General features: G+C 41.5%; 1 protein-coding gene across 1 annotated transcript in view; it reads left to right on the top strand.

The window, feature by feature from the left end:
- TMC5 (transmembrane channel-like 5) overlaps positions 1 to 12,446 on the top strand; it is a 74,607-nt gene extending 62,161 nt beyond the window's left edge. Inside the window, 3 exon segments of the mRNA XM_006892713.1 lie at positions 1,957 to 2,035; positions 8,116 to 8,226; positions 12,393 to 12,446. Coding sequence (XP_006892775.1) covers positions 1,957 to 2,035; positions 8,116 to 8,226; positions 12,393 to 12,446 — 244 coding nt within the window.
- The last annotated feature ends 207 nt before the right edge of the window (positions 12,447 to 12,653 follow it).

Here is a 12,653-nt window from a genome sequence, read left to right as displayed (position 1 = left end):
AATGGCTAGAGAAGCTGTGGTATATTCACACAATGGAATACTATGCTGCATTGAAAAACAAGGAACTCATGCAATATTATACAAAATGGATGACCGTGGAGGACGTTATGCTGAGTGAAATATCTTGGTCACAAAAGGACAAATACTGCATGGTGCCACTGTTGTAAAACAGAACTGACATTGGGATTGAGGGAAGACAGAAAAGGAGGAGATGAATGATGTATACTGCATTGAAACAGACGAGGGAGAGAACTGTTTAAGAGGGATATATGATTAGGTATTATTGTCATGATAGGAGTCCAAATGAAAGCTGCATAGTGGAGTGGACTTGGGGGGAGGAATTGTATAATAATGGAATAATTTTTCTTTTACTTTTCAAAGAGAAGCATGAACTGGGGGGAGGGGTGGGCAGGGAGAATAGTGCAACAATGAATGAATGGAAATCCAAAGTCTCTGTAAACTTTCATTAAGATTAATAATAAAAAAGGAAAAAACCCCACAAATCCCTAATAAACAACATGCCTCTAGAAACTCTATGAACGCAGAGAAACGACAATAGTTATAGAACAGGTTCAGGTTTTTGTTCAGGGTCACTATGAGTCATGCTCGATTTGATGGCTCTTAACAACAACAGTAACAATCTATATTAGTACACCTGGATGACAGCTGTTTCAGAGCAAGGAGGAGAAGGCAGGGAGTTTAGGTCAATGTGGGTGAATCATCTAGAACAGAAGTAGAAAGAAGATTGACCCAACATCAAGAATATAGTCAAGGTCACTGATCAGTCTGTCAAGAAATTGGAATAAGAGAGAATTTTCCTGTGTATATTTCACAAATAAGAATTTTGTGGCTTTGACAGAAAGAGGCAGCAAGGTGTGAAGCAAACTTTATTTATTTTTTAAAAAAAGGTAACACAAAGGCCAGTGATGATCTGCAAACATGTTCTGGTTGTCTTCCTTAGTGCTGTGGGTTTGTTGTGTAATTTCCAAACAGGCAATCAGAAGTAACTTCTGGATTCTTGTGAAAAGTAGAGAATCAGGCCATTTCCTGTAAGTCAAGCTGCATGCATGAGCCTGTTTTCCTGCATAGAAAGGATTGGTTGCACGGAGGATGATTATCACTTTAAAAAAATATTTTAATTGTGTTTTTAATGAACATTTACAGATTATATTTTCATTCATTCATTGTGGCACATTTCACCCCCTCGCCCTCTGCTTCCCTTCTCCCATTTCACTTTTTTTTTTAAAAAAAAACAATAATATATTCATTTATTATTACATAAGTACTTATTCCCCTCCCCCACACACACACCACCAGCATCCAATGATATATCTCTTATTCTCGGTGAAGCAACCCAAGTGCCCATCAACAAAGGAATAGATAGAAAAACTAGGGTATATTTATACAATGGAATACTACATAGCACCGAAAAACAAAGAACTTGTAAAATATTTCACAACCTGGATGACCCTGGAGCACGTTATGTGGAATGAAATATCTCAGTCACAAAAGGACAAATACTGAATAGCACCTTTCTTATAAAGCATGTCTGACACTGGGGGTAGGGAGGAGAATAGGATAAGAGTGGATAGATGATGGTTATTGCATTGGAACGGATAAAAGAAAGAACTGTCTAAAATGACTATCACTCTTAAGAGCCTTAGCCCTGAAGGCATTGGAGATTATAACTCATCTAGTCATCTAGTGAGGCACAACCCAGAAACAGATGATGCTGTTGGAACCAGTGGGTCTAGATTCTAAAGCACATCCCAAGTGATTGATTCCATTGGGAATCCATTGGGGAGCCACTTCTCGAAGGCATTTAAATCTACAGGTCATTTCAGGAACACACTTGAACCAATATCCGTTTGAAAGCAGCTCTCACCATTCCTATTTGTCCTTTAATACAGAGCGTTGGCAAGAGCTTTCCTCATTTTTCCTTCTCCCCTTTTCCAGAATCATCACTTATCTTTACTGGCAGATCACCGAGGGAAGGAAGATCATGATCAGACTACTCCATGAACAGATTGTTAACGTAAGTCCGCTTGGTACCCTCCATCCTTCCTCCTTTTAAAATATTTTCTAACAGACATTTCCAAACATCCTCCAAAGCCGAGAGAACAGTACAATGACCTCCCATATCTCAACCATCTCGTCTCAACATTTTTATGATCTTATTCAGCCTATCTGTTTTGTTGTACCAAGGGTCATTATGATGTCACAATGACCCTAGATACACATGGACAGTCTCCTCCTGGGTCATTTACTGTCTCTGAAAACCTGCTGGAGGGTCAAGTATGGGTCTGTTCTGACTCAACAGTACACAACAACAAGGGTCATTGTACGTCAGAGCCAAACTGTATGAAACCTACCAACACAACAGTATTTCATCTACTTCCAGAAAAATCCAGGCATTGAAATCTCTGTGGATAAAAGTTCTACTCAGACACATATGTCATTGTCATGAATTGGAATCCATCAGATAACACTAGTTTAGTGTTAGTTAGTTAGTTAGCTAGTTAGTTCATCTACACGGCCATTTACCTGAAAAATCTCTAGATTCTTTTTAAAGCAAAACCTGGTTTGTATCGTTTTCAGAAGTTAAAACTTCCCCTGTTGGGGCTGCAGTGATGGGAGGGAGCACAGTGGAGGCGACCCCACCACCAGGCACCACATAGCCCATGCTGACCACCTGGCTCCCAGGCTTGGGCTGTCACTGCCAATGTCATGAGTAACAGCACAGTGCCCAATGCCCCCCAGGCCAACAGTGATTCCATGGTGGGCTAAGTGTTGGGACCTTTCTTCCTCAAACCCCTGGTCGGGGGGTTGATGGCTGTGGTAATGTATATACAGAAGAAAAAGCAGGTGGCCCGGCTTTGACACCACCTGCTCCCCAAGTACAGCTACGAGCCTGCTGAGGAGCTGCACGAGGCTGAGCAGGAGCTGCTCTCTGATGTGGGAGACCCCATGGTGGTAGGTACATGGCTGGCAGAGTGGCTACCAGCACAAGTGGATGCCCTTGCTGGACGTCAAGACATGAACAGACAGACCCATTGGCTTCATCTCCTAAGCCTTGGGTTCCAGAGGATCACAGACTGCTGCTTCTCTTCTCCTCCCCTCCTCGTGCCCACCCAACTTCTGCTGGGCACTAATGGCATCCACTTCCGTAAATAGCTTGCCTCCAGAAACCCTATGAACCTGAAGAAAGGATGAAAGTCACGCATGCAAGCGTCGAGGACTTTCGTTCGCCTACGACTCAATGGCACTTAACCACAGAGAGAGAGAGACCAGTTGGCTTTGTGGACAGAAAGTGATGCTACCAAGCCAACGGTGGTGACTCTAATCCATAGCCCTAAGGCCTGATTTAAATTGTTGTCGGTCAAACATTCTTCTAGGTCGTGAGGACTTTCGTTTGCCTACGACTGAACGACACTTAACAACAGAGAGAGAGACCAGTTGGCTTTGTGGACAGAAAGTGATGCTACCAAGCCAAAGGTGGTGACTATAATCCATAGCCCTAAGGCCTGTTTTAAATTGTTGTCGGTCAAACATTCTTCTAGGTCAAACATTCTTCTAGGTCGCATAGCCCTGGTGTGTCTATTTGCTGTACAGAGATAACTTGTGGTCACTGTGAAGTTGAACACTGTGACACTGATGTGTCAAATGCGAGAATGGTTACCCATGGTGGGCAGTGTTTGGTGGAGCTCCCGGGTTAAAACAAGCTTGGAAGCAGGAGTGGCATCCATTTCCATAATAGCTTGCCCCCGAAAACCCTATGAACCTGGAGAAAGGACGAAAGTCATACAAGTGTTGAGGACTTTCATTCACAGAGTCACTGCAAGTCGTCTATGACTCAACAGCACTTACAACAACAACACAACCCATTTTCTAAGCCCATGCATAACTGGAAGTTCCTACCTTCAGCCCTTTCTGAGCTCTGATCTGATCTGATAACTCACCCTCAAGTGCTGACAGGTTTTCCCTCAAGGCAAAGGTGACTGGGAGGGCTTGGCCCTTTTATGTAGTTCTTGGAGTCTGAGCGATGCAAAGGGTTACTGCACTAGGCAGGCTGCAGTTGTTATGGAGGGCCAAAGACCTAGCAAACTACTTAAAAAAAAAAAAAAAAAAACACCAAACCAAACCAAGCCCAACCTTATTAGAAGCACACAGGAGGTAGCCAAGTCAGAATTGACTGGTGACTTTTCTAGACTTCCCCAACTTGGCTTTGGCAATAGATTCCCAAGAGGGCTCTGGAGTGACTTTCATGGTGACAAAGAACCTGATGTATAGAATTCAGGATATATATTTTGTAAATAAAATGTTTTGTGGCTAAAAAGAAAGAAAAGAAGTTAAAACTTCTATATGAATCTCTTAAAAGAAAAATATTCTTTTTTTTTAAAAAATACTCTTTTAAAAAAAATTTTTTACTGTTATAATTTTGTTCACCCCCTCACCTTTTCTTTCACCTCCCCAACCAACCCCACAATTCACCCTTGATCCAGATTATTGTCATACATATAAAGCTTAATCATATATTTGGGGACATAGGACCTTTGATGGTACCAGAAGTAATTAGACTCCTGAACAAGTACCCACTCTTCCCCTGTACCCCTTCCCAGCTGTTGATCTGAATGAGTGAACTTCATTTCAGAGTCTGAGCTGTGGTTCTGTTCCATTAGCCCAGCTAACTCGCATAAAACATTTGCAAACTCAGGCAGACTGTACGCTTTGTCTTTGTCAGAAGGCACGCAGGCTGGCCTGGGTGTCACCAGGTGCGAGGCTCCTGGAGCACAGAGCAAGAAGGAGCAAACAGAAAACTATTTGCCCTTGGACTACAGTCAATAGTGTGTAACTTGCTTCCAGAAACAGCTTAGAAAGGCTACTATTCAAACAAGGGCGCTCTGGTGGCATAGACACTAGGGACTTTCATTGCTCTGACAGTTCAAATCCACCAGGTGCTCTGTGGGAGAAAGATGGACAATAATATATTCCTGTGTGATTTACAGTGTACAAAATCCCACTGGATTATTTGAAGAGGAAAGAGATCTCGAATAAGCAAGGCACTTCTGAAAAACAAGAATGAAGTGGGAGGCATAGCACCCTCTGATTTTAAAAACTGCAATGCAGCTATAATAACCAAAACAGAGAAGTACCGGTACAATGACAGGTACATAGACCAATGTAATAGAATCTAGAACCCAGAAATTAATTCATGTGTCTATCTATGGTCAACTGATATTCGACAAGGAAACAAAACCTATCAAATGGGGAAATGACAACCTCTTCAATAAATGGTGCTGGCAAAACTGAACTACTACCTACAAAAAGTTGAAGCAGGATGCACGCCTCTCAGCATACACAAAAATCAACTCAAAGTGGATCAGAGACCCAGGGATAAAGCTCAAAACAATAAAGATAATAATAAGAGACAAAGTTAGACCAAGCTTAAAAGGTCTAGCTCATGGTATAAAAAGGCTGACAGATACAGCCAGAAATACAAAACCAGGAGAGGATAAAATTGATGATTGGGACCTCTAAAGATTAAATCTCTGTGCTCATCAAAAAAGTTTTCCAACAGAGTGAAAGAAAACCTCCTGACTGGGAAAAACACATTTGGCAATACCATTTCAGACAAGAGTCTCATGTCAAAAGTTTACAGAATCCTACAGGGCCTCCACAAGAAAAAGACTGATAACCTGATTGAAAAATGGTCAAAAGACTTGGGAAGACTTTTCACAGAGGAAGATACTCAGATGGCTAACAGATACATGAAGAAATGCTCAGAATTCCTGGCAATAAGAGAGATGCAAATCAAAACCACAATGAGATACCATCTCACTTTAGTAGCAGTGGCAAAGTTTAACAGGACAGCAAGTAATACATGTTAAAGAGGATGTGGTGAGAAAGGAACTCTTACACATTGTTGCTGGGATTGTAAAATGGTCCAACCACTCTAGAAGACAATTTGAAATCTCCTCAAAAAACATAACATAAAAATTCCACATGACCCAGCTATTACACTGCTTGGAATATATACCCTGAAAAAATGAGAACTGAGACACAAATGGAGATCTGTATACAAATGTTCATAGCAGCCTTATTCACCATCACAAGAACATGAAAACAGCCCAAATGTCCAACTAAAGTCTAATGGATTGAGAAATTATGGTACATTCACATGATGGAATATTATACAGCACACAGGAGCAATGATTTTCAAAATCACTACCTAACTTGGGAGGAACTGGAAAACATGCTAAGAGAACTAACTCAATCTCTTAAGGACAAATATCATATAAGACCATTATTGTAGAAATAGATAACTAATAAAATGTGTATGAGGATCCAAGGTGGGGTGTTAGGAGCTGAGAGGTGAGGATGGGCAGAGGGTAAGTCATAGGTTCGCACAATTTGATGGGTAGAGGGAGGCGTAGGTAAAGGAAATGGGCAAGATCTGGTGTGAAAACAATGTGTACTTTGTAAGCAAACAAATTGTTGTTGTTGTTAAGTGCCATTGAGTAGAGCATGACTCAGATCAATCCTATGAACAAAAGACCTGAATCCTGTTCTATAACTATCCTCATTTCTCTACGTAAATAAAATTTCCAGAGGTATGTTGTTTAGCAAGCGGATGCCACTCTTGCTTCCAAGCCTGTCTCAATCTGGGAGCGCCAACAAACATTGTTCACGATGGGTAACCATGGTAACCATTATGGCATTTGACCCACTAGTGGCACAGTGTTCAGCATCACAGCAACCTCAAGTTACTTAAGTCCAGTAAATAGACAGACCAGTGCTGTACCACTTAGGAGAATGTTTATCCCAAACACAATTAACACCAGGCCTGAGGGCCGCAGGCCCAAGGGCCCAACAGTCGTTTAAATACAAAGCCCACCCACCAGGTCCTGTTTGACTTTAGACAAGAGGCTTTCAGCCCCACAGCTCACTGTTAGCTAAACCTGACAAATCCAATCAGCTCACAAACAATTTTGGTGGATTCGAGCCCTGTACCTCCGGGATTGCAGTGCAGCTTCTTGCCACTAGGCCACCAGAGCTCCCTTAGCAATGTATTTTTAAAATACAATTATCTGCTTCTTATTTCACATTTATGTTTTATAGTAGCAATCATATACATTTAATTAGTATACATATTTGATATTATTATCTTAGTTTTATGTCTAAATGTTCATAATGCTTGTATTTTTAAACTTTTAATCATATTTGAGCAGTATCTAGTATGCTAATGAGGATTAGCAATCTTGTCACTAATTTTTCATAAACATTTCTCAAATAAAAATATATCTTACCTGTAAAAAACAAAAAAACCCACACACCCACAAACGATTCTGAAAGAAAGAAAAACAACCAAACAGTCCACACCCAACCTTCACCAAAACGAGAGAGCCCGCCTTCCTGAATCTAACCTCATCACAAGCATAAAATAAAAATTTTATTAAATAAAACAAAGCTAAAGATCAAGAAGAAGAAAATAACCCCAAAACCCACTGGAGGGTCAGCCATGAGTTGGTTCTGACTCGATGGCAACAGGTAGTGATGAATAATTCACACACATACCAGGGAGTTGCTTTAGAGCAGTACTACAGTGGAATTGTATTCCACTATTACAGAGGAATGCTGTAGATCTCTTAGCTCTGCAGATAATTGCTTTCACTGACAGCAGACATGGCAGCAGTGTCCACCTACTTTGTAGGACTCAGTGGTGAGGTTCTGCTAAATTGGCTCCAACTCACAGCACCCATGTGTACAACAGAATGAAAACCTGCCCCGCAGCGTATCACAACCTCCACTATGGTTAAGACCGTATCAGACCCTATTGTTGCTGTTGTTGTTAATGTGTACTGTAGAGCTGGAACTGACCCATAGTTGATCTTCTGGTGGATTTTCAGAGGCACTTAATCACACAGGAGGAGTTTGCCCAACCTCCTCCTGCGGAATACATGGTGGCCTCGAACCCCAAGCCTTCAGGATTGCAGTGCAGCTTCTTGACACTAGACCACCTAGCCACTTAAAAATCTCCTTCCATCAGCTGTTCTTCCAACCCATACCCTGCTTATCATCTGTGTTTTTGTTTTGTGTTGATCTGTTTCTTGGCAGGAAGGTAAAGATAAAATGTTTCTGATTGAAAAGCTGATCAGGCTCCAGGAAGCAGAGAAGGAGAAGAGAGCAAGGCCCAGCTTACTAACCTTGGAACAGAGAGACATGGAGGTGAGCCCTGGGACCCAGACACCCCTTCTCCTGACCCACGATTCCTTGCTATCAGGGGCATGTAAGGAGACTTCACTTTAAATTCTCAAACATTTCTGTTATTTCCACACACACAAAACACACACACACACACTAAAACAATATCACTCATGTAACATTTTGTGAATGGCACATGCTTTTTATACTCTCCAGTAATACAGGTGGATCCTTTGAATTACACATAGTTCACTCTAGATGCTCCACGGGAGAAAGATGGTCAGTCTTCTACTGTGCAATTTACTGCCTCTGTTGGTTCTGACTCAACAGTACACACAACAACAGCAGGAATACAGGAGGGAGTGCTGGTAGCCCAGAGGGTAGAGTTATGCTCCAACCCAAAGGCACACAGTTTGAATCCACTAGCTGCTCTGCAGGAGAAAGGCAGGCGGTCTCCGTGTCATTTATAGCCTCTAAAAACCTGCTGGAGGCTCAGGAATAAGTCATCACTGACTCATAATGGGCAATGAGACAGACAGTGAGTGATAGAGGCTGTCCATCCCACTGAGACAAAATCAACTAACAGCCAACCCATTGCTATCTAGTCAGTTCTGACTCATAACAACCCGCCATCAAGGTTCTGAAGCTATAAATCTTAATGGGAGGGGACTGTCCATCTTTCTCCCATGGAGCACCTGGTGGATTTGAACAGATGACCTTTCAGTTGGCAGTACACCATCAGAAGGGTTTCCCTCTGAGCTGAATACACTGTAACCTTCAGAATATTCTTCTGGACCTTTACTTTCTGGCATCTGACAACATATGAATCTGCTAACACACTTATTTCTTACAAAAGTGGGCTTGTCTATTACAAATACTGTCGTAACTGTGTTTCCCTTCTTACTCATAAATCTTGGATATTTGAATTATTTGTCATTTTGTGTTGGGTTTGTTGTATTGGGGTGTTTTTTTTCACTACTAAGAAGAATCAAATTTTTTTCCTACAGTAATTTTGCATATTTCTGCCACAGGACAGACACATGGTAATTTTAATAGATATATCACATGCTTAAATATATTTTATCAATTTATATTTCTAACAAAAAGACATAAAAGACCTGGTGATATAGACATTAAAGAACACAGCTGCTTACCAAAAGATTGGTGGTTACTTCCCACATCTCAGGGAGGCGCTGATGGCCTAGTGGTAGGGAGCTGTGCTCTCAACCCAAAAGCAGCCAGTTCGAATCCACCAGCTGCGCTATGGAAGAATGATGGGCAATTGTCTTCTGTGCATTTACAGCCCCTGGAAATCTGCTGGAGGATCAACTGAGTCAGTTCTAACTTGATGGCACATAACAGCAATAAAACACTTTATGGGAAATTCAACTCACTAATTGTGTCTCTAAACATCTACAGTTCTGGAAACCCTTTCTGCTTTGTCCTATTCTACAGGGTCAGTATGAGTTGGAATCAACCTGATGGCAGTTTGAACTGCATAGCTCTGGGATTGCAGTGCAGCTTCCTGCCACTAGGCCACCAGAGCTCCCTAAAAAAGAATTTTATTTTTTTAAAAAAAGAAAATATTATGTGCCATAGAGAAGCTGTGGTATATTCACACAGTGCAGCACTGAAAAATGAGGAAATCATGAAATATTATACAAAATGGGTGACCCTGGAGGACATTATGCTGAGTGAAATATCTCAGATGCAAAAGGACAAATATTTTATAGGTCCACTGTTGTAAAAGGGGACTGACATCGGGGTTGAGGGAAGACAGAGAAGGAGATGAATGATGTATACTGCATTGAAACAGATGAGGAAGAGAACTGTTTAAAAGGGATATATGATTGGGTATTATTGTCATGACAGGAGTCCAGAACGAAGCCTGCAGAGTGGAATGGACTTTGGGGGAGGGATTGCATAACAATGAAAGAGTTTTACTTTTTGAGGAGAAGAGTGAATTGGCGGGGTAGGGAGAAAAGTGCAACAAGGAATGGCTGGAAACCTTAAGTCTCTCTAAACTTTGATTAAAATGAATTTTAAAAAAATAAAATACTATGTCCCATCTCATTGCCTCTGACTCATAGTGAGCCTATGTACATTAACAATGAGCCCTGTGCTATTCTGAGCCAATCTCCTCATCTCTAACAGACCTAGTCCCACTCCTCCAGTCACTGAGTCAATCCAACTCATCCCGGGTCTTCCTCTTTTGCTCTGTCCCTTTCAAGCATGATGTTCCTCTCTCAGGACTGGTCTCTCTTGGCCACATGACCAAAGTATGTGAGTTGGAGTTTCAAAATCCTTTCCTCCAGGGAACAGCTTGGTTTCACCCTCTCCAGGACAGATCTGTTTCTTCTGGCAGTCCATGATGTGTTCAACAGTTTTCTCCAGCACAACTTAAAGGCATTGATCTTTCTTCTATCATCTTTAGTTACTGTCCAGCTCTTTGATGCATATCAACTAATTGTGAAGACCATGGATTAGGTGCACCTTAGTCTCCAGACTGACATCATTTCACCTTAGTACTCTAGAGAGGTCCCTGACACCAGGCTTTCCCAATGCAATTCATCCTTTCATTTCCTGACTGCCTGTGCCAAGAGTGTTGATTGTGAAACCAAGCAAGCTGAAATTATCAACAATCTCAATCTCTTCTCCGTCCATGATGAAGCTGCCAATTGGCCCAGGGGTGAGAACCTTTACTTTCTTGCTGTTGAGCTTCAGTCTATATTGAAGACTACAGTCCATGACCTTCTGCAACAAATGCCTCATGCTATCTTCAGTTTCAGCAAGCAAGGTTGTGTCATCTGCATAATGCAAATTGTTGATGAGTCTTCCACTCTGTGCTATGTAGATGACACAACTTGCTGAAAGTGAGGAGGACTTGAAGCACTTGTTGGAGATCAAGGAATGCAGCCTTTGGTATGGATTGCATCTCAGTGTCAAGAAAACCAAGATTCTTACCGCTGGACTGATAGGCAACTTCATGATGGATGAGCAGAAGGTTGAAACTGTTAAGAGCTTCATCTTGCTTGGATCCCCAGTTGGATCTCTTAGTCCTACTAGCAGTCAAGAAATAAGGAGATGCATTGCACTGGGGAAAATCTGCATGTTTTCTTCTTTTTCAGCAACAAAGCTCTCTGCATATGGAAGAGAAACCTTCTTCTTCTGGTGAGTAACAACCTGGCATTAAATAAGCCACTAATTTATTCAGGTGAGTACGCCATCAGAGTGTTTAGATAGAGAGGCCCATGTAACTGGTCACTTTTTCAATAAGAAAACCCACCTTAAGTTGCTTTAAACAAAAAGATAAGAACAACTGTTGTATTAAGTATGGCTAGAAGTGGGGGCTGACATATGTCAGTCAGCAGGCCCGGTCTTCTGTCTGTCTGTGAGGGTGTTACATATGCTCTTTTTAGATAGCTTTATCAGTTTCATATATTTTAGTTTGACATCTACTGGGAAAGAGTAGAGATTCTGAATTCTCATCTCATTAGGTCTGATGGGGTGATGTAGCCTCCCATGACCCAGTTTCTGTGGCCACGGAGATGTGATGATTTCATTGGCCCAATCTGAGTCTCAGCTTCATCTTTGGTACAGGTGATATGGCCATATGAGATTGCACAGACTAGAGTTGGGATAGAGGGAACTTGGCAAGGAAAACTTGGGTCTAGTGACAAAAGATAAAAAAGCATTAGTTTAAATTTTGAGAATGTTAGGCAGGTATGAAATTATTTGCCACATGTTGTAATCATGTTTTGAATTTATTTCAATATGCAGTATTTGAAAAATGTCAATACATAAAGGAAAGGAAGTGAGTATAACTAAGTCAATATATTTTTAAATCAATTTTTATAATTTAGAAGACATTGCATTTTAATATGTTACTATTAAAATTGTGTCCTTGTAAAAAAAAAAAAAAGAAAAAGCAGAGGAAAAAAAGAAACAAACTGAACCCTCTTGGTTTTTTGGGGGTTTTTTTTTGGCATGGTACTTACTGAAGACGTCCAGAGTCAAATCAAGGGAGATTCAGTTGAAGGAGATTAAATTAAAAAAAAAAAAACAACCAAAAACAAGTGGGGCAAGGAAGGTCCACAGAGCTGTGGGATCTTAAAGGCCAGCTTGGACCCCTGTTGTAGAAATGAGGCGGTGGGTGTGTGTCTGCTAATTTCTCCCTCTGTCACACCCAGACCTGCGATACAGGAGAACCACTCAAGAAGAGAACCCAGAGGCCTGATGACTGACGCAGGAGCCAGAGGCTGTACAAACGGAGCATCCCTTGCACGACACCCAGGCCTTTAGGAGCCTTGCAGAAGGCGGACTAGAAGAGTCTACCCAGCAGTGAAAACCAAAGACAGTGTGAACATGAAAGTGAAACCAGACATTCTCTGCTGGTTTTGACTCCTCCGTGATCAACGAGTTGCTGATTTTCCAAGATAAAAACATTTTGC

The sequence above is a fragment of the Elephantulus edwardii genome, unplaced genomic scaffold (assembly GCF_000299155.1).
Source record: "Elephantulus edwardii isolate Elephantulus edwardi_28Jun2011 unplaced genomic scaffold, EleEdw1.0 scaffold00117, whole genome shotgun sequence".
Classification (NCBI taxonomy): Eukaryota; Metazoa; Chordata; class Mammalia; order Macroscelidea; family Macroscelididae; genus Elephantulus; species Elephantulus edwardii.
Note: the sequence above shows the minus strand (reverse complement) of the source record. Positions and strands in the feature narration are given on the sequence as shown.